The sequence below is a fragment of the Ipomoea triloba genome, chromosome 15 (genome assembly GCF_003576645.1).
Source record: "Ipomoea triloba cultivar NCNSP0323 chromosome 15, ASM357664v1".
Classification (NCBI taxonomy): domain Eukaryota; kingdom Viridiplantae; phylum Streptophyta; class Magnoliopsida; order Solanales; family Convolvulaceae; genus Ipomoea; species Ipomoea triloba.
The window spans coordinates 7,797,581-7,824,821 of NC_044930.1; the positions used below are offsets into that span (position 1 = coordinate 7,797,581).

The following is a 27,241-nucleotide window of genomic DNA, read 5'->3' on the forward strand; positions in this document are numbered from 1 at the left end:
TTCCTTTCTTTTTCTTGTTTCTTTAGCATGTTAGAGTAGATTAATAGGGGATTGGTGGCCCCAAGGTTAATCTATGTGGATGTTTAATATTATTGCTAGTTGAATTGTGAGTTTCTTGATTGTTGGATGATGAACTTGTGTGGATGATGTTCTTCAAGCTTTGTGCCTTTTGTGGCCACATTAGGTAGCAAACCCAAAGGAAGTGAGTGTGTGCGCGATAGCGGCCACTCACGAGTCTAGCTCACCCACATCTCCGCTCTTAGTCCAAAAGGACGAGATCCGAGAGGAGTGGTAGACAAAGTGTTCGATGAAATGCCCCAACCGAATGAGGATGTGGGAGTCCAAAGTGTGACCCCACTTGGTGAAGTGTCACGAACTCCCTAGTCTATTCCACATCTTTGCTCGCAAGTCCATACAAAGATGGACCACATAGGGAAGCCTAAAGCCCCAATCTCCGCCTTTTCATTTATTTTGCACAACCCCTATAACTCTTTCTACCTTCTTACAAATGAACCCTACCCTTAGCCATTCCCGTAACTCTTACCTTTCAACCTCTTAAATGCCAACACACTAATTCGGTTCCCATTCGCCATCCTTGAGAGACACGACACTCGGGGAGTCTTGACTCTTCGTTTTACCACTTTCACCCTTCACATTCACAACTCACCCCATACTCACAGCATTGTCAAAATGGCATCTGTGGCTTTCTTCCTTCTACCGCTGCCTCGTTTATAGCTTCATCTGCTCCATTTTTGTCTTCTTCATTAAGCTTAACCAATTGAGTTTCTTGATATTTTTTGGAAACTGTCGACATGTATTCCTCCAAAGGATCTTACATGCCTTGCTAAAAATAACAACGAGAGTACAAGGACGAAGCATCAGCCTACTTTGTGATCGATAGGAGGCGAGACGTGCCTCCTTTCATTCTAGAAGGTCATTGTATTCTGTACCACCTTTGACTATCCTACCTTTTGTCAAAGCTTTCCTTTCAAATCGAATTAGCTGCTGAACAATAAGGGCAAAAGAAACACCGAAGTCAAGCAAAACATTTGCAGAGGAGTGTCCAAAACAACATTCACCACACGCATAACATAATGAACGCACAAAGCAAGTAGAGAAGCAAAAGTAAAACCCAAAAAAATGAAAGCAACAAATGACAACAACTCACACGAGGGAACAAAGAAATATAAGGCAGAGCTTATCCATGGAAAGAATCAACGCTGGGTGATAAGTGTCAAAAGTGTAGTATTTGATAGTGGAAATTGGCTTTAATCTTGGACATTTTTGCTTATATGTGAGTGGGTAAAATGACAAATGGGTATGCATATCATAGATTGTTGAATTCGTAATAAGGATGTAGATTTTGATGTTCTGTAGGGATTAAAGGCCAAGATGGATGGAAAAAAATGAGAAACGCTAAGGATTGTTCCTAGGTGAAGTCCACAACCTTGTCCATGAGCGTGGATCTGCCCATGGACCAGAGGAAAAATGCACCAAAGAACCGGCAGATAAGTGATGTTGTCCACGACCCAATCCACGATTGTGGACAGGGTGGTGGGCAACTCACTTATGGAGATCGCACGGGAGGTTTAAAAAGGAGGCTCGATAGCTGAAAACATATTACTTCCATAATTTTTCTTTTGTTATGTTCTTAGTTAAGATCATATTTGAGAGCTCTAGAGAGAGAAATGAGTAGAAACTAGAGACAAAAAGGCACAATTGTAGAATCCTTGGAGCATTTGGAGATCTAATCTTTGATTGTAATTCAATTTGGTAATCTTTCAATTCCTTGCACTTAATTTTCAGTTTGAATTTACATTTTATTGCCTTGAATTTTTCTTTGCTTTGAAGTTGAATTAGGGTTCATGCTACACATGAACAACTGTGGCTAATTAGGTAGGGATTAGATTGGAATTTTTTTAGGTTCTAGCACTCTAGCACTTAATTGACGAAATTGAGTTGAGTTAATGCCTCATGATCATCTTCGTTGCATACATTGGTCTTATTGATCTTGGTTCATTGTAGGGCCTAAGTGTGCTAGGATTGTAGGTTATAGGCTTAGCAAGAAATTGCAAGTGTGCAATAGGCTTGGTGTGTGTAACTCTCGGCCTATGTCCGAAAAGACTAGGTCTGGATGAGGTAGGTGGACAAGATGTTTGATAAAATGCCCCAATCGAATGAGGAAGTAGGAGTCTAAGTTTGACGCAACTTGGTGAAGTGCCTTAAGCATTGAGAGTTGTATTTGTTTAGAGTGAGCGGTTGAGGTGTCAAAATAATGTGGATGTGTGTGTAAGAATAAAACGAAGAGTCTATAACTCCCCGAGTGTCGGTCTCGAAGGAGGGACGTGGAGGTGTGTCAAATGTGATTGGTCTCCATCAAAAGAATCATGTGATGCATTGAGTATGGGTAATGGATGTGGTGAATGATCATTTAAAGGTGAAAGGGTTCATAAGGTAGTGCAATTTAAAAATAAAACAAATATCAGAAAACAAATATAAGAAAACAAGGGATTGGATCGTGTTCATCTATGTTGCATCCCAGTGTGTCTCAAGCAATGGATAAACGGAGCAATGATGATGGCTATTCAGGAGTGTGTCTTCTTAGTCCTTTTCCACATTTGTGTACTAAGACTTCTTAGACTTAGTAGTGCCTTTTAGCAACCAAAGTCCTAAGAGGCATTTTATCAAACACCTTAGCTACACACTTTCCTACTATTCCTAATATGAAGTCCGTAAGATCTATGATTGCCTCAAAGCTTCAATCTCAACTCTAATCAAAACCATGAAAGAGTCAAGAGCTCAATCTCTCATTTAGATTGACCAAATCCATACAAGATCTCATCAAAATAACAATCAATAAACAAGAATAGGGATTCCAACAAGCAAAGCAATTGAATCCAAAATAAGACATAGGATCATCACACTAGCAACATAGCTTCACACAATCCAAACCCTAGATTAAACTAGCCACACATAATCAAGAATTCAAGAGCAATAGCTAATTCAATCTAAGAACAAGATAATAAAAATAAATAAGATTGAAATAGAAATCACCTAGTAAATGAAATGAGTTCTTCAATCCAAGCTTCAAGTCTTCATTTACAAGGTGAAATTGCAAGACTAAACTATCCTAAAAACTAAGAAATGAAGAAGAAAATGGAAAGTGGAACTAGGGAATTTCGGACTCCAAAAATTCTCTCTGAAATTCTATCAAGGTGCCTTAAATAGTCTCCGAAATTTCGCCCTAGAAATATTTCCGCGTAGTGCTCGGTCCACGCCACCTACACGCGTGAAGGCTGGCGTGGACAGCTACTGGAAAGCTGCCACGCCACCTACATGCGTGTATGCACCTTTCCGGGTCCTTCGGGGCACAAAATCTCACAAGATTATCATATAAGTATGTTAAGAATGCTATAAAACACCCCTATTTATACTTAAATATATAGGTGTCTTGGGAGCTTATCAAGCTTCCTTAGAGGTCATGTGTTGTTAACTCGACCAAACCGTGAGATCATTCAGTGCAAGAACTAGGAAACCCAATCCAATCCTCTTGTTTACATTGTTACTCTTTGCTTATTGCCTTAGATTGATGCTTATTTTCATCATGAATTTTTTTCTCTTTTATTACCAATTGTCAATGCATCCTTAGTAATCTTGTCCAAATCTCTTCAATTTGCCATCCTCAGAGAGCGACAGTCAGGGATTCTATCTCCGTTTACTTCCTTCCACACCACCACTAAAAACACAATGTCACTGGGAAAAAGGCATCGGAAGGACAATTGAAGTATGAGATAAGGTTAAAAAATTGGATAAAAAGACAGTTAGAAATATAATAAAGAATAAAATTCATCAAAAATAAATACCGAAACTTGCAAACGAATAGACATGAAATGGTAAAAAATTACAAAAGTACAAAGAGTATGAGTTAAATGTCAGAGACCAATGTCGCCCATACAAGTCTGTCCCACCAAAACAGTATCACTGTTGTCCTTTAAACAATCGGACTGCGACGATCGACGCATCGACAAGGGAAAATGGCCACACATTTTCCAAGATCCAACAATCAATGCACAAAGCACAAGAATTCTCGCCCTAAAAAGTTATGGAGAAAAATATAATGAGCTTTTATATTATACATATAAATAAACCAATCATTAAAAATACAATTCCTTTTCTAAATTCCGTTCAAATATTAGAAAAATAAATTATTTTCTTTAAAAAATGAGTCATTTTTTAAAAATCTTTTTTCGATTTTTTTTTTTCAAGTTTTCAATTACTTTTAAATAAAGCTGTCTAATTTTGGATCCGACCTATTTTTACACTATCAAACATTCGGTCCCGACGGCCCGCGCACTCTGTCTCTCTCTCCCTCTCCCTCTTACAGTGGTGAAGCGAAGCGTGAAGACTACGAGAAAAGCTGACGCCGAGACTTCCATATAGATTTCAAACCTCACAGCTCTCTCTCTCTTACGAGCGTAGTATAGGCTTTCAGAAGCAGCAGACATGGCGGACAGGAGTGGATATGAAATCGAAAGAGGTATAAACGTAGAATTACCGGTATTCCCTCACACCATTCCTTCTGGGGAGCAAACCGTCTGGGCCGACGTTTCACCTCTTCTCCAGCTTGCTTGTAAAGGTCTATCTCTCCCTATACACACACGTATCTACGTTTTTGGTTTTTTTTCTTTTGTTGTGTTTTTGTTTGCCTGTTTTTTTTTTTTTTTTTTTTTTTTTTTTTTTTAAATTTTTGTTTGGGTTTTGTTTTGTTTTGTTTTTGGTTTTTAAATGCTAGTAAGACTGAAAAGTTGAGAACAGCCCATACGCAATGTGGTAAACAGGAAATAGGTTTATTAGTCGGGGAAATCAAAGACAGAAAATTTGTGTCTTGAAATGTCACATGCTCTACTGAGTGATTGATTAGGGTTATGGAATTAATGTGTTCTCTCTCTGTACTTGGATTATTTTTTGTGAATTCATTGTCAGGGCCTAAATTACTTGTCATGTGCATATCTACAAGTGACTAATTTATATTTGGAGCATGGTTTCAACTACACTATATATTTTGGATCAAGTTACATTCCTTATTGAACTGTGCATTTTAAAAAATTGTAAATTGTTTTGTATGCTGTACAGCCTGTACCTCAGATATGGATGATAAAAAACTACATACACATAAAAAGGACTGGATTGAATTAGGAAATTAGTTGGTTGATTAATAACTAAAGTGGAACAGTGTTTGCAGAACTAAGCGGTATATGATGCTTCAATTGCAAGATTTGTACCTCTGTGATCACAAAGATTTGGAAGGGGAAAACACTAAGCTTTAGTGGTTCAAAACTTCAGTAAGATCAGTTGGAGATGGAGAAAATAAGCTTGCTAGAAAAGGCCAACATGAAATTTTGTTTTCAATATTGAATAACCAACTCACTTTGACTATTGTCCTGCTATAAGATTTGTCTACATGGATCCATTTTTTCCATTGTGCTTGGCAACTGTTAAGATACAAGTTATCTTATCTTTTTCAATATCTACTCTAATCTTATACCTTTCTTTCTCTACCTCAATGACATATTCGAAGTACACTTATTTAGGGGTTTCAAAAATTTGTATTTTCNATATTGACACAAGTAAGGATTTCTTTCTATGCTTCTAATTTCATTAATTCTTCTCTCACAAAATTCACTTCTTGCACACTTCACTTGTGCAAAGTCATTTGGTAGCTGTTTTTCTTTGAAATTTTACTTGCATATATTGTAAGAAATCCATTTGTTTCCTACCACACCCAACTCAGCTAAGCCTCAGTCCTTCCCAGTCTAGTTTGGCTTGGCTCTACAAATAATTCTCTACACTCGCCATCTAATGTTTATTATTGTAAGGCCAAACCAATACTTATTTGTTTGCCTTTTTTTTTTTTTTTTTTTTTTTTTTTTTTTTTTTAAATTTTTTGTTTGGGTTTTGTTTTGTTTTGTTTTTGGTTTTAAATGCTAGTAAGACTGAAAAGTTGAGAACAGCCCATACGCAATGTGGTAAACAGGAAATAGGTTTATTAGTCGGGGAAATCAAAGACAGAAAATTTGTGTCTTGAAATGTCACATGCTCTACTGAGTGATTGATTAGGGTTATGGAATTAATGTGTTCTCTCTCTGTACTTGGATTATTTTTTGTGAATTCATTGTCAGGGCCTAAATTACTTGTCATGTGCATATCTACAAGTGACTAATTTATATTTGGAGCATGGTTTCAACTACACTATATATTTTGGATCAAGTTACATTCCTTATTGAACTGTGCATTTTAAAAAATTGTAAATTGTTTTGTATGCTGTACAGCCTGTACCTCAGATATGGATGATAAAAAACTACATACACATAAAAAGGACTGGATTGAATTAGGAAATTAGTTGGTTGATTAATAACTAAAGTGGAACAGTGTTTGCAGAACTAAGCGGTATATGATGCTTCAATTGCAAGATTTGTACCTCTGTGATCACAAAGATTTGGAAGGGGAAAACACTAAGCTTTAGTGGTTCAAAACTTCAGTAAGATCAGTTGGAGATGGAGAAAATAAGCTTGCTAGAAAAGGCCAACATGAAATTTTGTTTTCAATATTGAATAACCAACTCACTTTGACTATTGTCCTGCTATAAGATTTGTCTACATGGATCCATTTTTTCCATTGTGCTTGGCAACTGTTAAGATACAAGTTATCTTATCTTTTTCAATATCTACTCTAATCTTATACCTTTCTTTCTCTACCTCAATGACATATTCGAAGTACACTTATTTAGGGGTTTCAAAAATTTGTATTTTCATAGCGTGATATACTTTTAATATCACTTACACTTTGTAGATGTGGTCACAGATCTTGGGGATGGAGAACTCGTACATGGAGAAAATTTTAATCTTTTTGCTGCCATGTCAGCATTAGAGGTAATTTCACATTCTTATGTTTGGTCTTTTCTTATTTGGTAAATAGTTTGATCTTAGAGTCACTATTAACTTATGGGTCTTTCTGTTGATGTTTGCTTAAATGTCTTGTGGATTATAATCAGATAATGGATCCAAAGATGGATTCTGGTATGGTTCGTTCATATTACTCTGTTGATGAAGCAATTGAGTGTGGTGCTGCTCCTCTTCCTCTGAGTGTTGACAAAACTATTGATGTTCAATGCACTATTGACATTATGGATCATCTTCTTGCTTGTGAGGTGCATCTTAGTGTTCTAAATTGATGAATTAGTTCATTGTAGCTTGTAGAAAGTTTCCTTTTGGATAACACTGTATTATCTTGTTGCAGGCAACATGGCATAAAGGTCACGCACTAGCACAAACTGTCTTTTCTTGCATCTATCTTTTAAGGCCTGATAGAACATCATCATTTCCAGTCTTACATTCTTACTGCCAAGTCATGCGTGCTACTTGCAGTGCAGTTGTTTTGACAGTCTCAGAGGCACGAACAAATGAAGTAAAGTACTCCAGCAACCTTGACTATTTTGTGTATATTTGGTAGATAGCTTGATAAAATAAACTGTTACACATAAGGACTTGTGGAACAACAAAGTGGTTAGGCTGTTGTGTTCCGGTTATGGCTCTCACTTCTCATTTTACTCTTGTATCATAGTGCACTCTACTGAGTGTCTGAGAGATCATCCTTTTGAAAGAAACTCATGCTTCACCATATTTACATCTCTTTAAAGTTGTCTATAGGATTTCATTCAAGTTGCACTTGAAGAAACTGCACTTAGATTGTGAGTGATGCATTGTTGTTAAGGCATTGCCAGTGGAGATTGGACGCCTAACGGGCTTGCCGCTTGCCTATTATCTTGAGGTTGTTTGTGTTTGGCTCTGTCCTTGACACTTTCTTCATTTCCAATGGCTGTGCATAGTGCCTTGCCTTTTGAAGCCATCTTGCCCTATTATCCTCTTGTTGCATTTAATTTTCATTTGTAATTTTGAGTGAGGTGGACTGTTTGTCTTTATTGAAGCTTGGAACTTCTAGGTGTTCCAGCTAGAGGGGGAGTGTTAAATAATAGGAAACTCTAGTCCTATCTATTCCTAGTAGAAATAGGCTTGGTTTCTTATTCCTAGTTGTAGTGGGTTTAGCTCAATATTCTTATAAATATAGGATCTCTATACTGTTAAATACACATATACACAGAGAGACAATTAAGTGTAATCTATCATTGTTAATAAAATCACATATTTTCTCTATTCTATTTCTTTGGTTTCTCACATATTTTGCTTTTGCCTAATTGACGGGTGGGGTCTATTTGCCACTTGCCAGGCTTTTTCAATCCCTTCATTTCAACAAATGGAAAACATTGTTAATCATCAAGGAAATGAAATTTGAAATTGACTATGAGTAGTGAACATAAAGGGAAATGTGTACATTTAGAAATTAGTATAATATGGAGAGAAAAAAGACATCTTGGAGTGAAGAAAGTAAAGAATTGGCAAAGACAGTGAACTATTGTGTTGTAGTAGTCGGCATTCTAGTAGAAATTTGGGATTATGCAAAGGAAAATGAGAAGAAACAAATTATAGAAATACCGATATAATTGTATTATTTCTGGTGAGATTGGTTATCTTTAAAGATAATTGATATATCTCTGAACTCTCCAACTGGAAAAATCTATAACTGACTTTTCATGGAACCCCTTTTCTCTGATTTGCAATGAAATTGGTGATCTAGGTCTTAATAGCATTTTATCCTTGGTTGTGTTTTATTCATAATATAATGGAGAATGTGCTGCCCTTGCTGAACCATAATTATCATAGAACTTCATTTGGAGTTCACTTTGTTAGTTTTAGATATTAACTTTAGTGAGGTCTAGGCTGAACTCTACAAGAGATGTGCAATTTAAGCAATAGAGGATGCATGCTTAATTTATGCATGAATAATGGTTTCACATTTTCACTAGCATTTGATTCTTCATTCTTGATTTTTTTTGGCAGGAAGAAGATCTATTCACTATGGCGCATGGCTTGCCATTAAAAGTGGACGGCGATGACAAATGCCTAACAATGCTGCATGCAGTAGAGGAAATGGTTTCTCGCCAATTACGGGCTTGCAAAGCTCCATCAGTTAAGAAGAGGGTTTTAGAAGGTAGTCATTGAATCATTTATCTTGATGAGATTTAACTTAACATTATTTAGGCTATAAGGCCTACACGTCTTCGTTCTGGTAATCTTAGATTGTTGCTTGTAGATGTTTAATGGTTAGGAGAAATTATGATTGGCATTTATGATTTGGGAGACAACTAATTTGCTTTCATATATGTTTTCTTTCATACTATTAGTTGAGTGCCCCTTTTTCTCTCTTCTTACTCGGGCAATCTGATAGTGAAATGTTTAGTGGTGTTATAATTTAATATTAGGCTAGGGTCACTCAACTGAGCTATAATGCACATGGACCAAACTACACTAAAAGATTGAATCCAACCAATTAGCTAGTCTAACTTATATTTTCTCTCTTATTTTATCAATGTGGGATTCTTAACACTCTCCTTCAAGTGGACAACCGGGCCATTTTGAATCTAACCGGTTGACCACTTGGAATTGGATCGGATCCTCCCCTGAAGCGAAAGCTCTGGACGGCACCAAAGTGCACCGAACACCGCCCATAACCGGGTGTACACGAAGTGGACCGCACGCCACCAACCCATAACCGGGTGAAAACAAAGTGGACCGAACATGCTCTGATACCATGTTATAATTTAATATTGGGTTAGGGTCACTCAACTGGCCTATAATGCACATGGACTAAACCACACTAAAAGATTGAATCCAACCAATTAGCTAGTCTAACCCATAGCCTTATAAACTCATATTTTCTCTCTTATTTTATCCATGTGGGATTCTTAACAAGTGGAATAGTAAAATGTTGTAATTTCTAGATTTGATGCATGAAAAATCTTCTACTCTGTATTATTTATGCTACAATGCTTTAATGGCTTATTTGTGTTGATATAAATATATGGTATTGCTATTGTGAGCCCTAATGTAGTGTCATGTAGATGTCTAGATATTGCACATGATGGAATTTCTTCTTGTAATTGATGCTGTATTGGTGCTACTCTATATTTATCTGGAATATAAGGGGAAATTTTAGGCTTATTTGTAATTTGTTAAAAAAATCCAAATGTTTGAGTGTTGTGACAATTATAGCCAAAGTTTCAAAGATGGTAATTTAGTACTAAAATTGAATTGAATTGAAAATTTTGGCAGAATTCTAGGCAATTTTGTAACCCCATTAAGAAAAAAATCAATATGATATGAATTAACTTACATGTTTGTTATGCATAAAAGAAAATGGTTGATATTCTCATGTCAATGATAACATTGAAATACTTCATACTTACTGCATTAAAATTACTAACATACCCTATACAACAAGCATAAATGATCATTATACATGAAATTGATTCTTTTATGCAGTGTTGTAAAACTTGGCCTAGGCGACTGCCTAGTTAGGCACCCTAGGGCCTAGGCCGACTGAAATATGGACTTACTTGACAATTTACTCGCCTGTCCGACTAGTTGGCGAGTCAGCCAATTAGTCAACTAAAAGCCTATTCAGGCTTTTTGTTTGTTTCTTTGTTTTTTTGTTTTTTTTTGTTTTTTGTTTTTTGTTTTTTTTATAAGGGTTGTTTTGCTCAAAATGACATAGTTTTGAGTGAAACAGCCCTAAACGAGGAAGTAGCAAAAAAATTAAAGAGAAGTGTAGTAGACAGCCTTAAATCGAACAAGAAAAAGTGAAAAACCCTTCAAGCTCGCAACAATAGTTGCAGTTTCGCTGAGTTGCCGACCGCCACAAGCTCACAACCCATTGCCCACTCCGTTTGTAACTGCCTTCTGCCATTGCCTGGGAGATCAGATTTGTCTTTTCCCTTTGCTGCTCACCATAATCTGACTGAGGTCACCGGACTGAGGTAGTGAGGCTTTCCCTTTTGGATTTTCCTCTTCAACTTCAACAAACTGAGAGTCTAAGACCTGCATTGGCTTTTGTGCATTTTTTGCTTTTGACAATTGACTTTTGGTTTGCTTCTCTGATTGGGCATTTTAAAGACCTCTGGTTTGCTTCTTTGAATGGGGATTTTAAAATGCAAGCCAAAAATATACTCTGTAATAAATATTTATATTATCTAGGTACCTAGGTGGCCATCCAGCGCTGGATGGGTGCCTAGCACCTTCTGCAACATTGCTTTTACGAAATTATATTTAATGACAAAGTAAAGGAGTTTTTACTGAACTAGAATAATTCTTTTATAAAACACTAAACCAACTCAAGTTGGATTTGATCTTATTAGATATATATAGTTGAAATTTTTTCTAAAATTGCAACAGTGCTTCATGTTTTGGTGTTAAATTACAAACTTTAGAAGGTTTGGCCATAACTATCACAACCTGCAAGGCTGCAAAGTTTGGATATTTTTCTCACCAATAAGCCTAAATTTTATGGGTACATTTCTTTGGCCATGGGCACAACACAGGAAAATGTACCATGAATGGTACCCTATACCATAATTCCCGTGTTTCGACTCAAATTAAGACTTCTAATTTCCCTCTGCAGTTGTTTCCTAGCAGTTACTGCAGATTATTTTAGTTGAGTATTTTATTTTTGAACTGCTCAAGGATTCTGAGTCGGTTCTTCCATTGTAGTAGACATCTTTTACCAATTTTATTCTACTCTCTTTTGTTATTCTTCAGTGCAATTATATGCCACCTTCTGGTTGTGTATTAGTGCTTAATGTTCTTCCTTGCAGCTTTACACTGCTAGTTTCTGCTTGTACAGCAGGTTACTTTAAATGGTTCTTTTGTCAAATTGTTTCTTTTGGTTGGCATCTGTTGCATTCGGCAGCAGAGTTATTCATGCAAGAGCAAACCAACACAGGGGAAGCCATGACATGGGAGAAAGCTCTGATGAAGGAAGTCATAAATTAATTACAATTATGGAGTTTGGCTAGATTACAAATTGTTAGATAGTTAAATTAGTTTACTAGTCTTTCAATTACATTAGGACCATTGTACTGTCCTATATATGGAGCAATTCATTACATGAAATAGGAGGCAGAAATTTAATCCCAATCTAAGGGACAAGGGAGTTTTGGGTCTCAACTCTCAAGCAAACCCAGCTTTATTTTTCCCCTCTGTCATTCATTCATTCATTCTTTTCTTCATTCTGGTGCCTGTGACAAGAGTACTTATCATTTGGTTTTGTTGTTGGCATCATGGGCAATCAAACTTCCCATAATGCAATATCCAAAGACGAGTTCAATGAACTCTCCAAGTTCATAAACGAATTGAAACACCTACTTACAGCTTTCCTTCAAGTCATAAACACCACCCCAAATCCAACACCGCCTTCATCTTCTTTCATCCATCCAACCACACCACTCATAGTCAATGAGTCCATTCCTTGGTCCCAATACACACAGATGGAGTTCCCTTCCTTCTTGGGCCAAGAGGATCCTCTAATTTGGCTCCACTGTTGTGAATTGTACTTTCGTAATGTCTATACACCAACTCAGGACAAGGTTGGACTGGCACCTTCGATATGATGGGGGGAAGCTTAACTATGGTACTACCAAATCCTACTTGATGAACCACATATTACATGGGGAATCTTTAAAAACTATTGTAGATTGTGCTTTGGTCCTCCTCAAAGCAATAATCCCTTAGGGGAATTAGTGAATCTGAAGCAACGGTCTCAACATGCTGATGACTACATCAGTGACTTCCAACTTTTACTTGCCTGGGCAGATTCCATGTGAGTTGATCAGAAGTTTGATTTCTTCACTGCAAGATTGGGTGAGGGCTTTGATGTATAATGCAATCACCCAAGCTCTTTGGCAGAGGCAATGAATACATCTTGGGATTTTTATTGCAGAATTCTATTGATGCAAACAGGGACATCTAAGTACCCTGCTTCTTGTCTGTCATCTCCAACAAGGAGTAACATGATCACCATCACCAATTCAAAATCATAGCCTACTTTGAAACCTACTACAAAGACACTGGGCATTCGTCGATTATCTCTAGCCGAACAAGAGGAAAGGAAATCTAAAGGACTTAGCTTCAATTGTGATGAGACGTGGTTCAGAGGTTACCATTGCAAACACCTCTTTTGCGTCTTGGGTCTCAATGAGGAGGAAAAAGATATTTTTTAGCCTAAAGTTGAGGAACCTAATGTGGCAGAAATTTTCCTGCATGCCATTAGTGGTGTTGATACTGACAAAATGATGAAAATCCAGGTCACAATTGTGGTGCGGCCCCTCCTAGCATTGATTGATTCCGGAAGTACTCATTACTTAATTGATGCAACACGTGAAATAGAGTTGCCAACCTGCCCATAATCAGGGGTGAAGATGGCTGTTGCCAAATGGCAACCACTTGCCAAGTTCAGGATCCTGTGAACAAGTTTTGATCCAACATGGAGCTGATTCTTTCCTTGTTAATCTATTTTTGATTTCACTTGTTGGGTTTTATTTGGTTCTTGTTGTTCTTAGCACTTTGGGACCAATTTGGTAGGATTTCCATGCTTTAACGATGAAGTTTTTCCTGCATGGGAAGGAAGCATTATGGTCAGGAGAAGAACAGGATAAAGTTGCAGCAGTCCACTCCATTCAAAAAGCTTCCAACCAAGGTGTTTTTCGATGGTCTCTTGCTAAACTTTCAGGTAGTGATTTCATGGGTAGAGTCACAAGGGTCCTCCTAATGTAGTTTCCCCACTTCCACCAACAATGGAGGGTTCAGTCTTGCTCCAACCAACAGCAGTACTTTGTACAAGACTAAATAGGGACACTCTAGAAGTCTTGGTTTAGTGGGTGGATTAATAGAAAAAAGATGCATCATGGGAAGCATTGTGAGAATTTCAAGACAAGTTTCCAAATTTCAAGTTTGAGGATAAGCTTGATACCCCGGAGGGGAGTAATGATGCATTTGGGGGCAGAGTTATTCACGCAAGAGCAGACCAACCAAAGGGAAGCCTTAACATGGGAGAAAGCTATGATGAAGTCATAATTTAATTACAATTGCAGAGTTTGGGTAGATTACAAATCGTTACATAGTACTTAGCATACTAGTCTCTCAATTACGTTAGAATCGTTGTACTGTCCTAAATAAGGGGCAATTCATTACATCAAATAGGAGGCATAAATTTAATCCCAATCTAAGGGACAAGGGAGTTTTGGTTCTCAAGCAAACCCGATGTTATTTTCCCTTCTGTTCTTCGTTCATTCTTTTCCTCATTTTTGTGCTCGTGACAGAGCCCTTATCAGTATCTAGACTAAAAATCATTTTTGGCTAGTTCTTTCCCCCTCTCTTTACCAAGTTGATTTTATTGTTATTATTATTATTATTATTATTTTTTTTGCTGCATTTACTTGTTGAACTTTTGGCAAATATTATGTACTCATTATGTGATATAATTGTATCCCTGCTTCAAATGTGTTGATTCTGTTAACTTTATGTTATGCTCTGTGCGAATAGTTCTTGAGGTTATGCCTCTTAAAACTCTGCTCTTTTGAGTGTTTCATAGTCAGCAATCTGTAACCTTCTGATAGAGTCATAATGCTCATTTTGTGCAGATATAGAGCCATTACAAGCTGTCCTTGATCTGGAAGAAGGATTCTGTAAAGCTTTATTATGCCGCTTACGCTTTCGTAAGGTCTTATTCTCTGTTTTCTTTTTCTACTTCTTCTTTGTGTTAGATCCCATATATTACCTGAGGCCTTGATTGTCATCCTGTGCATTCACGGAGTACGAAATTAATGAACATGCTTCCTTTTTGTTAGGTTGGGTTTAGTGCTATTATAGAAGATTGATAATGATGATGACCAGGCTGATACATTCTTCATTGAATTAGAAGCTTTTTCATCTTACTTTCATTGATTTGGTAACACAATCTTTAAACTAGTTGATTTTGAATATGAAATGTTAATGAAATATGAAGGAAAGAAAATCAGCTGTATGGCCAGTTGCTCTAGCTATAATGATATTAACAATGCAAATAACATTGGGAATAATGGAATATACGTTTTTGTGAAAAGACCACATTTTCCTTGGTAACAATTCCTGTATGTGCTCTGTGGTTTCAGCACTTCTACCATGTTTTGACAAATATGAAGAGACCTCAAGGCAGAGGCTTTGAATTGGCAAAGAAACATATTGCTTCTTGCTTACAAGAGATAGATTCCATGCTTAAAATGGAAGGATTCCTGAGTTTGAACAATGCATATGAGATGCCTGAAGATGCAATAGAAGATAAAACAACTGCCTCTGGCTGTGCACCTATTGGATTTGATTCTACTTTAAACAGTAGGTTATCAGCTCCAGCTCCACCTCGTGCAATTAAGATTCTAAGCTGGAAAAAGGTGAATGTAAACAAATTCAAAAATCTTTTTGGTTGATTTATGTAACTTATCCCTTTGAAAGATGTTTTTCCTTCCATTAGGCAATTGATTACTTCAGAAAGCTTCTTAATGAGCTAGATGCTATATGCTCCCACAATTTGGATCCTGTGTTTGAAGGTGTTTTGCACTTTATAGTCGAGTTTCAAAAGTTGCAACCTGAATTAGTTGCTAGAGCTCATCTCCAGGTCAGTTTCATCATTCCCTGAGGAACATTGTTGTTTGTTTGAATTTTTTATTTATTTCATTAAAATTTTTATAAGTTTTGTTTAAACTTTATTCTTGGATTAATTCTTTTTTACTGCAGAATATTTATAACTTTTCTGAAATATTTCATCTGAAGGCTGTCTTCTATTGCTATCTTTGTCTACATTATTTGTTGCTGTTTTCTTTCTTATCAAGACAGTTTTAGCATGTTACATGACACACCTTGTACTTTGAAGGAAATAAACAATCTTGTTGCAGAAAATATCTTTCAGTTCATTGCAAAATGTTTCATTTGAGTTTTAGAGTTTAGCTTGGGGCATCATTTATTGGTTTAGCCTGGGTGTGAAGCTGGTAATAGAATTGGGAATGAAGTTAGTTGAGGTCTATAAAGTTGTGATTTAGTTTGTGCAAGTTTGCAACTTTGCATCATACTATGGTGAAGAGATCATGCAGATAATTCTTGCGCTCTTGCATCTCAGTGTGTATGATGTTTGATAAATTTTCAGATTATCTTTTCAGGAAAAGTCATCATTAATTCATTAGAGTGTGTTAGTAAGTGAAGTTGGGCAAGTTTTTATTGGTCAAGAAACCATTCAAGTGCCAAGTTTACTTTTATGTTTTTCTATATTTTGGGATTTTACTAATTCCTTACTCAAGGTTTTCTGGATTTGTTATGAGCTTTGCTTTTTTCGTTTCTTAATTTTAAATGTTATAATCTCTTCTATTGACACTTCCATGATGGAGATATCTAAAATCCTATTTAAGGTTTACATAATTATGTATCAAAGTAGTTTCTTGAAGATATGTGCATCTTTTGAACATGATTGAGTGCCCATGAGTGTGTCAGAGTGTGTCAGAATGTGTCATGCGTGTGCGTTACTAGTCTGAGTGTTTAATTTTTGAGAAAATATTTGACACTGTCAATGAACAGATGCTATATCCAATGATGCACCACAACTTGCCACATTATTGAAAAAAAACTCTTGATTGAGTCCGTTTTTGCAGAAAGTAATACTCCGAGATCTTTAATATAATTACACTTAATTATTTAAAATAAATCTTATTTAATTTAGAAAACTCCTAACCTAATTATTCTGCATAGACAAAAGCAGAATATCTATAATTTATTCAATCTTCAATGAGTCTGTCTTTTGTTGTTGCAACTTGCAAACCTCCTATTAAATTAAGCAAAATGCCATAAGCCATCTCCTATTCAAGCTTTAAAGCTTTATGATCTGGAATTTTTATCTAATATCACAATCTATGATCTTTATACATGTAGCTATTTACTAGCCATTACTGTAGCCTTGCTTTAGTGTTACATGTTCCAGAAAGTAAATATATTTGGATTCTCTCATTCTCATGCTACAATGTAAATAACAGCATTTGCTAATTCAAGATGGGAAACTCTATGGACGTGATCCTCTATTTGCTGTGATCTGTAAAGCAGCTTTATTACCTACAACTGCTAAGGACCATGATATCCAAAAGAATGAAACTTTCTCCCAACTTGGGCAGGTAAATAAGTGATTCTTGAGACACTCCTAAAACTTCCTTTTAGATTCTATCTTTTAATAATTGATCTGTCTTGCAGTTATTGATCACTTTGCTAAGGGTTCTTTGTACAAATCTTGCATGGCAAAGACGTAAACTTGGGAAAATCCTACAAGATTGGCGTATCATATATGTACAGGTTGAGCAGTTTTGTCCTTGAAATATACTAGTGTCTTGCCAATTGTTGATTCTCTGCTCCTTTTCTTTTTACATTTTCATTATATCCCTAATACTTCTGCAATTTTTTTCATCTAGTAATTTTCCCTTTTCAATAACATTCTTTGATTACATTGGATATCATCTTTTTGCTAAGATTATGATGACTAAGATATTAATAACATCTTAACAAAATGGAATTGTCTGTTGCATAGTTATCAAGGAAGACTTTCTAGGCGAGATGCCGTCGACTGCCTAGTCGACTAGTCGACCGCCTAGGCGATGAGTAATATATGTATATATATATATATATTCCCATATAAAATAATTAGGATGTGAATAGGCTATTAGGCATGATGTGTGTTGGAAATAGGCAACCATATTTACTTTACTCTAGGGAGTTGTATCAGCCATATTTACTCTACTCTACGAAGTTGTAGCCTTGAGAAGAGTGTGAAACTAAAAGCTTTTGTATATTTCTATGTATTATCAATACACACTGATTACACATATATGTATATATATACATAGGAATTGAGACAAAAAGGGACTCTTTTCCTGGAAATACTGCTCCCACTATCAGCACTAACTCTACTAATGCAAACATCCCTATTTTGCTCCATAATGTTTCCACAAAGAGGAGTGGGCTTTGCTCGGAACAGGAGGACGACGCCGGAGCTCGAGCCACTCCGCCATCGGAGCCACCACGCTCCTCCACGTGCCGCCGCTCCGACTCCACGCGCCGGTGCGTGAGGCAGATTCCGGCGACTTCTCCGGCTGGAAATTACACCGGTAGACTCGCCTTAGTGTGTAGATTCTACCCATGTATGTTTTGTGGAGTTTTGGGGTTGTATTCTGCATTAGGCGAGGCGAGCACATTAGGCGTTCAGTCTCGACCGACCGGACGCCTTGATAATTGTGAATATGTGAGAGAATAAAGTATATTCATATATTTCTCTGTATCTAGAACTGTACAGACTACCACTATTTATACATGAATAGTCAATAACCTAATGGGCCTATTGACAAATGGGCTTAGGGTTCCAAAACTCCCCCTCAAGCTAGAGAGTATAGATCATATGCTCCAAGCTTGTTACAAATATACCTAACTCTAGGAGCTCTAAGAGACTTTGTTAGGATATCAGCTAACTGATCTGCAGAATTGACAAAGCTAGTCTTAGTATACTCCCACATCCTAACATCTCATATATATTTCTGGGATTTTATTTGTAGATGCACCTATTGAAATTGAAGTTATTTAGTTTTGATGCCTTCGTATCTGAACTTGATATAGTCCATTCGTGAAACCTTGTGCAATTTATTGATTTAATTTGTTGAACAGCTAGAACTTGCTTTCAGAAAGGAGTTTGGAGAAACTTCTAGTAATTTATCGGATGAGGTAAATATCCTACCAATTTAATAAATTAGTTTTCAAGTCTTTGAATTATCTTGATTATTCTTTTATATTACTCTATAAATTGGAAATCTCTATGTACCATAAGAAAGAAAATTTCTGAAAATGCAAAAGAAAAAAGACTGGGTGTTCATCTTTGTATTCTTGTAATAGGGTCAGTTGTATTAAAAAAAAAAAATCTGTGTATTCTTGTGCATCTTGGAATTCTTTTACCATTTGGATGTACAAATGTCAAATACCATTATCAGTCTCTTGTCTTACTCTTATGTCCTTGGATGAAGTCTGGAGGGAGGAAATTAGGTGGGAAAAGAATTGTAATTCCATGGGAAAAGAATAATGCGGGAATAAAGTGGGAGTTTAAATTCCAGTGTTTGGTATGCAGGAATAAAATTATTGGGAATTTCAATTCCAATGTTTGGTATACATTGGAATTGAGAGGGAATAAGTTGTATAAAGTCCAAAATGTCCATTGTTGTTGTTGTTGTTGTTGTTGTTAAATGACAAGTATCTATTGGACCCATTTGCATATTCAAACCCCAAAAAACATATTAAATTCAAAAGCACTCATCTACCTTATCTCTTGAACTAAAAAAACACAAGCATTTGATTTGGGTAGTAAAAAATTTTGAAGAGTTATACAAATAAAGAATTCAAAGGAATATTCACGAAAGTTGAAAGTTGCTGTATATAAACAATGCATATAAAGAATGCAAATTTTGAATAGTTGCTGCATATAAATATTTAAAGAGCAAATACCAATTTTGGTCCCACGACTATTAGCAAAATGACAATTTTGGTCCATATGTTTAATTTCTACCAATTTTGGTCCCACGACTATTGTTTTAGTACCAATTTTCATCTATGACTATTGTTTTAATGCCAAAATTCATCGCGCTGGTCATCCATCTGTTTAAAACGTGCAAAAATCTAAAATTGTTAAGGGTATTTTCGTTATTTTCAACGTAATATCCCAATTTGAGCATGAATAAATGGATTTAAGTCCTAAGATCGATCAAAATTCGCAATTTTCCTTCTCATTTTACCTTAATTTGAGGAGAACTGTGAATTGTGATTGATCTTAGGGCTTAAATCTCTTTATTCATGCTCAAATTGGGATATTGAATTGAAAAGGATAAAAATACCTTTAAAAATTTTAGATTACGGCACTTTTTAAACGGATGGGTGACCGGCGCGATCAATTTTTGCACTAAAACAGTAGTCGTGGGACCAAAATTGGTACTAAAAGAATAGTCGTGGAACCAAAATTGGTATTTGCTCAATATTTAAAGGAACATACACAAAGGGAAGTCGAAGAATAATACACTATAATTTTGAAGGGAAGGTTAGACATCAATTTTAGGTTAAAATAAGGGAGGGGTAATTTTGTCTCAGTGTTATATTTTTTTCTTTCTAAAATCCATGGAATTAAAATCCCGGGGGGGCCATGGGATTCTAATTCCATGAAAATGAGGGAATTGCAATTCCGTGGAATTGCAATTCCCTCCAACCAAACGAAGGAATTTAGTTGCCTTCGGAATTAGGTGGGAATTTAGTAGGAAAGGAATTGTAATTCCCTCCAACCAAACACCCTGTTAGGATATTTTACATGGTTGCTGTGTAAATTTAACCAGAAATCTCAGTTATCTTAAAAGTTACATCCTGTACGCTTGAAATGGGAATGAAAAGGAGGTGCAGAGAAAAATGATTTGTGCTTTTAATATTCTACCTCCCCAGTTGTCTACTGTTCCATCTTTGTGAATTTTTTTTTTAGATAAGGGGTTATCATGATGGTTACCATGCTCTATCACATGCGGCATATGAAAATGAGTAGAGGACTATTCCACTTGGGCTAGATCTGTTCTCTTTTAGTAATTTCTAGAGATGTGGCTGTGTTATGGCAGTGTATAGAGTTGTGTAGAAAGTATGCATTTTATTATATTTCCCAGTTTTGTTATGTTTCCCAGACAAAAATGAGGACATAATTGTGTTTTTATGTGTCCCATTATAGTAATGCTTCCTAGCATAAAAGGAATATATCGCGTTTTTATGCCTCCCATTATAGTAATGTTTCCCACAATTTTTTTTGTATCCAACATACGTATCCAAAAAACAACCATAAATATGTACTTCTGAAAGATTAGATGTGCATCATTGTTTTTTTGGTCTTCTGCAGAATATTTGCATGAGGATATTCAAGTACATTCTTGTGTGGATTGAGGAGCAAACATACTGGATAGCTTCCCGTTTCCTTGTATTGGGTTTTGATCTGGAATTATATTCTACTAGTGAGTATTGTATGGTGTATTGGTACATATATGTGATCCTAACCAAGCTTGCGGAAAAAACACACTTCAGATTGATGGCAAGCAATGAAAATGGTAATGTGCTGTTTCAGCTTTTCTTTCTATTTTACTATTTCCCTTCCCTTTTTTCTTGTGTGTTTAGCATGTGGGTTTGGCAGTCCGAGTTCATATCCTTGAGACACATCCCTTGGTAGGTAATTTGAGAAGAAATGTATATAATCACAGAAGTAAGCATTTGAGTAGGAATTGGAGGAGTTTTTATCATATCAAAAGGCTTTTGATGATTTTCACCATTGGTCTATATTGTAGCTAGAAAAGTTTTGTGCTTGAATGTCTACAAATCACAAGTGCATTTTTGGATACATTTTTATTCCCCCTTCAAGGAGGATAAGGGGAAAGGGAGAAACTATGGATTATGTCTGCAATACATATTTACCTCATGATACACTTAATCTTCAGTATCCAAAGACTAACCAGCAGACTCTAAGGCTCTTTTTAACCTCTTCTATTGATAAGGCATCTAGGGGGTGACACCCATGTAATATCAATATCCTGTCCTATCTATACTGGTCTAAGCTTGACAAAATCAACCTCAGTTACAGACTCTTTAAGTCATCTAGGGACACCATGTTGACATTAGTGATTAGTGTGGGCATGGGATGTGTGCAGCAATGGACTGAAAAGGTGTGAATATGTGAGAGAATAAAGTATATTCATATATTTCTCTGTGTTACGAACTGTACAGACTATCACTATTTATACATTAATAGTCAATAACCTAATGGGCCTATTGACAAACGGGCTTAGGGTTCCAACACTCCCCCTCTAGGTGGAGAGTATAGATCATATGTTCCAAGCTTTTGTTACAAATATACCCAACTCTAGGAGCTCTAAGAGACTTTGTTAGGATATCAGCTAACTGATCTGCAGAATTGACAAAGCTAGTCTTAATACTCCCAGATACAATTTTCTCCCTGATAAAGTGGCAGTCAACCTCAATATGTTTGGTCCTCTCATGAAAGACTGGATTTGAGGCAATATGAAGAGCTGCTTGGTTATCACATATCAATGTCATTTTAGCAACCTGCCCACACTGTAACTCTTGAAGTAAATTCTTCAGCCACATCAACTCACACGTGACAAGAGCCATGGCACGGTATTCAACTTCAGCACTGGATTTGGCAACAACATCTTCCTTCTTACTTTTCCAAGATATAAGATTACCACCAATGAGTACACAGTAACCTGAAGTAGAGTGTCTGTCAAAAGGACAACCAGCCCAGTTTGCATCAGAATATCTCACAACTTGAGCATGTCCTCTATCTTCATACGGTAGACCTTGCCCTGGTGCTCTTTTGATGTACCTTAGAACCCGAACAACAGCATCCCAATGAGTATCACAAGGACTTTCAAGAAATTGACTTAATACACTGACTGCAAAGGAGAAATTTGGTCGAGTGATTGTGAGATAATTTAATTTCCCAATTAATCTCCTGTATCTCTCTCGGTCAGGCAATGGCTCCCCCTGTCCTTGTAGAAGTTTAACATTTGGATCCATTGGATTATCCACAGGTCTACAATCCAACAAACCAGTTTCTTCTAAGATATCCAAGGCATACTTCCTTTGAGAAATAACTATACCATTGAGACTAAGCTACTTCAATTCCAAGGAAATACTTTAGCTTGCCCAAGTCCTTAGATGGCCCGGGTGAGTCAATAGGAGCCTCAGTAGGTGTAGGGCGAGGACGACGTTGATAAACCTGAAGATGGCGGTTAGGAGCGTCTCCTCAAGCCGAGACCAACGGTGGCAGCGGTGGCTCGATTGGCGACCAGAGGGAGGAGATCTGGCCGGAAAACTCCTAGACTTCCCGGCGGCGCGTGCGGCGGTGAACGGCGACCGGGTTTGGCGCCGAAGACTCGCGACGACGTTCCTAAGGGGCCTGGGTGTTAGTTTGGAGAAAGAACCACGAGGCCGAAGGTGGAACGCGAAACAGCCGCTGTAGGCTGAACTCCGGCGAGGCGGCGGCGGAAGGGATTAGGTCCTAGGATTTAGGCTCTGATACCATNATGAAAGACTGGATTTGAGGCAATATGAAGAGCTGCTTGGTTATCACATATCAATGTCATTTTAGCAACCTGCCCACACTGTAACTCTTGAAGTAAATTCTTCAGCCACATCAACTCACACGTGACAAGAGCCATGGCACGGTATTCAACTTCAGCACTGGATTTGGCAACAACATCTTCCTTCTTACTTTTCCAAGATATAAGATTACCACCAATGAGTACACAGTAACCTGAAGTAGAGTGTCTGTCAAAAGGACAACCAGCCCAGTTTGCATCAGAATATCTCACAACTTGAGCATGTCCTCTATCTTCATACGGTAGACCTTGCCCTGGTGCTCTTTTGATGTACCTTAGAACCCGAACAACAGCATCCCAATGAGTATCACAAGGACTTTCAAGAAATTGACTTAATACACTGACTGCAAAGGAGAAATTTGGTCGAGTGATTGTGAGATAATTTAATTTCCCAATTAATCTCCTGTATCTCTCTCGGTCAGGCAATGGCTCCCCCTGTCCTTGTAGAAGTTTAACATTTGGATCCATTGGATTATCCACAGGTCTACAATCCAACAAACCAGTTTCTTCTAAGATATCCAAGGCATACTTCCTTTGAGAAATAACTATACCATTGAGACTAAGCTACTTCAATTCCAAGGAAATACTTTAGCTTGCCCAAGTCCTTAGATGGCCCGGGTGAGTCAATAGGAGCCTCAGTAGGTGTAGGGCGAGGACGACGTTGATAAACCTGAAGATGGCGGTTAGGAGCGTCTCCTCAAGCCGAGACCAACGGTGGCAGCGGTGGCTCGATTGGCGACCAGAGGGAGGAGATCTGGCCGGAAAACTCCTAGACTTCCCGGCGGCGCGTGCGGCGGTGAACGGCGACCGGGTTTGGCGCCGAAGACTCGCGACGACGTTCCTAAGGGGCCTGGGTGTTAGTTTGGAGAAAGAACCACGAGGCCGAAGGTGGAACGCGAAACAGCCGCTGTAGGCTGAACTCCGGCGAGGCGGCGGCGGAAGGGATTAGGTCCTAGGATTTAGGCTCTGATACCATGTGAATATGTGAGAGAATAAAGTATATTCATATATTTCTCTGTGTTACGAACTGTACAGACTACCACTATTTATACATGAAAAGTCAATAACCTAATGGGCCTATTGACAAACTGGCTTAGGGTTCCAACAAAGGGACTCTAAATTTGAGAGCTCAAGCCATGGGCATCTTTTGTTTGTCAAAGAATGTAACTTTAAAGTTTGAGATGCGTGGATAATATTTGATTTGGCTGGGCCTTGACTGGCTCAAATATTATGAACTTTTGGGGTTTTATTATTGCACTTCTTTGGGCTGTTATCTGGCATTACACTTCTCTTGAAGGGTCACGTCACCTGTTTTCACTTGTACATGCTCTATTTTTAACTAGATGGGATATGCTTTTAAATACTAATTTGTTCAACAGGAGCTCCATTTTCCTTTTCCCATTTCCAAATACCCATAACCACTCCTCTAGCTGTTTCTCTGTATCATTCCATTCAGATTTTGCTGCTCAGAGATGTTATTATATTTCTCATTTTGATTAAGCTTTTTGATCAGTAAAGCGGAAAGGGAAGAAGAAGAAAGATTTGATGAAGGATGGGGCAAAAGATTACCCGCTTCCACCAGTTGTGTTATTTCTCCAGTGCCAGATATATATAGCTGAAGGTCTTACAATGGTAACATCCATTTGTTTTTCTCCCGTGTTTCACTGGGACTGTGAGAGAGAGATAGAGAGACGGGTGGGGGTAAGGATTTGTATTCTCTTAGACTTTTTGATTAATGTCTCTTGGTTTTTCTCAGATGCTTGCAGCTTTGAGGAATGAACAGAAGATCTATCAGAATGTGGGACCTTTCAACACTGAGCATGAGGTATGCCATTTGTCATAGGTCATTTTGAACAAACTTTCATGCTAGATTTTGTTTTCCCTTGCTTTCTTTTTATTTTCTTGCTCCAATCTAATTCATTTGCCAATTCCTCTGTTTCGACTAAAGTCTAAAACCCACCATTTCACTCTATTCTGCAGTAAGGGACATGATATCTGTCTGAGGATACCTTCTAGCAAATTGCATGTGGACTTTAACATTTTATGGCTCTAGTTTATAGATAGTTACATGCTACAGCACGAATATCATGAATGTTGCAAGTTGTTTACTGGTTAAACATTTTGTGCAGAGATTTATGCAGCACTTTGAGCTCCTACAGAAAGCCTGCCTTCCTAATCATGTATCTTATTTTTCCTTCAAGGAAGCAACTGCTCATGCTCGCATATCTGTGAGTGACCTTTGGCAATAAATATTGGATTTGTTCTTTTTGAGATCTACTTTGTAGCCTTTGCAGCTTACCATGCTTTTTATTTTATAGACGGTATCCATGTATAACTTCTTCAAGGACGCTCAAAGAATCTCAAAAGAGCTAAGGAGCAGTTTTTCTAATGATCCTGTCAAAATGGCTGAACTTCGAAGCATAGAACAGGTGGCAGAACACAATGGTGTTGCTCTGAATCTTATCAGCCGGTTAGGTACCCTTGACTCATCGCTCAAGATTTACTTTGAATTCAGCCACCATCCTTACTTTGCTACTGCTATTGTGAAGAGATCTTGATAAAAATTTTGCCATAGGTTCCTTTCTCTAATCCCCTTGAAAAAAGGGTATTAGAGGGAGAATTTTTTTTTTTTCCCATTAGCTGCTGTAACAGTAGGGCCCTCTTTTATTTTACTTTATTTTTAAATGTTAAATTCCCCCTTTCCCCAATCTGTTTCCTTCTTTTGATCATTAGAGTGATGTGATATGTTATCTGCAATCAGAAAGAATATCCTCACTGATAATGTGCAACTTAGAATTTGCGGGATAATGTATCATAGATTGAGTACATACAATGGTTTCGTAAAAGAATTAATTAATAGAAGAGTCTTCTTTCTGTCCTTTTACAGATTCTTGAAATACATTATATAGGTCTGGTTAATTTTAATGATTTCATGTTTCTTCCCAGACCCCAGTTGCAATAATATCATTTCCTTTCCTTTTTCTTTTTCTTTGGGTTTGTGTACTAGTTAGCAATGCATTTTGAAAGCCTGCAGAAACCATGATAATGGTGTAGGAATTATCAAGTTGCGTATATATTATGTGCGTCTATCCTTGAGCATAAACCAAAAAATGTTTTTGAAAAAATCTTTTTACGCTTTATTTTATTTGTCATGTTTAATATTTAATATTTGACGTTCAATATTTTTTGTTTATGATTTTCAATGTAATTTTTAAATTATCTTAATTCTTAAACATTTTGCTATGTGTGCTAGTCTTTATTTCGAATTTTTTCCTAGAGATGCTTTTAAATTTTAGAAAAAATTGTAATTTATATCCCTTTATAATATCTTAATTATCAATGTCACTCTTGAATTATTAGTTGTGTAAATGTTACCCTCAATTGTTAAAAATTGATACATATATTGCCCTTCCTGTATTGACAGGAGGAGCAATATTTACAGTTTTACACTAAGGGGAGGGGCAATATATGTATTGTTTTTAAAAATTGAAAGACAATATTTACAACTCTAATAATTCTCAGGAGTGATTATGGAGAGACACAAATTACAATTTTCTCTAAATTTTATTTCACACGTATGGTCTTTTAAAACATATATTTTTGAACAAGGATACTTTTAGTCTCAGTGCTTTGTTTAGCAACCATTCATTGTTCCATCATACATCTTGTCAAGTTATTGTTGCTGCACCATGGCAACATCATCAATATACTAATTTTAAATAATAAGAGATCAAAATGTTATAGATCTGAATTGAACTGGTCCTTTATATAATTAGTATATATTGTCTTGTGCGATGCACGATTTAAATTTATATAATTAAATATAAATTATTGTTAAATATAAATTATTGTCCCATGGAGGAGGGAGGATAATGTAGTAGCTGATGCTTTAGTAAAAATAGCGATTAACCGTGGATATGACTCGATTGAGTTTGTACGACCTCCAGTTCATATTTTGGAAGATCTTGTGAATGATAGAGGCGCTATGTAACTTCTTGATTTGAATAATTGAAAGTTTTTTAACTAAGAATAATTCACAATAGAAAATTCTAAAAA

The 27,241-nt window shown here is 36.8% G+C and overlaps 1 protein-coding gene across 2 annotated transcripts; it reads left to right on the forward strand.

Annotated features, from left to right (window-relative positions):
• Nucleotides 1–4,336: 4,336 nt before the first annotated feature.
• Nucleotides 4,337–26,064, forward strand: LOC116006564 (N-alpha-acetyltransferase 35, NatC auxiliary subunit). Of its 2 annotated transcripts, none has more exons than XM_031246994.1 (16): nt 4,337–4,636; nt 6,850–6,929; nt 7,052–7,207; nt 7,297–7,464; nt 8,955–9,105; nt 14,588–14,667; nt 15,098–15,373; nt 15,454–15,597; nt 17,000–17,134; nt 17,211–17,309; nt 18,669–18,725; nt 20,914–21,118; nt 24,699–24,817; nt 24,942–25,010; nt 25,315–25,413; nt 25,504–26,064. In XM_031246994.1, exons 1-16 carry the CDS (start codon nt 4,504–4,506, stop codon nt 25,741–25,743), a joined length of 2,211 nt encoding a protein of 736 aa, XP_031102854.1. In that variant the 5' UTR covers nt 4,337–4,503; the 3' UTR covers nt 25,744–26,064. The 2 variants fall into 2 exon arrangements, with proteins under 2 accessions (XP_031102854.1, XP_031102855.1); XM_031246995.1 differs by having other exon boundaries at nt 6,862–6,929.
• Nucleotides 26,065–27,241: the final 1,177 nt, after the last annotated feature.

What these genes read in the sequence shown, in the direction of transcription:
- LOC116006564 (XM_031246994.1), top strand. Translation starts at nt 4,504, where the DNA reads ATGGCGGACAGGAGTGGATATGAAATCGAAAGAGGTATAAACGTAGAA. An exon ending in GGCGTATCATATATGTACAG is followed by an intron (nt 17,310 to 18,668) that starts GTTGAGCAGTTT and finishes TTTGTTGAACAG; the next exon opens with CTAGAACTTGCTTTCAGAAA. An exon ending in CTTTCAACACTGAGCATGAG is followed by an intron (nt 25,011 to 25,314) that starts GTATGCCATTTG and finishes CATTTTGTGCAG; the next exon opens with AGATTTATGCAGCACTTTGA.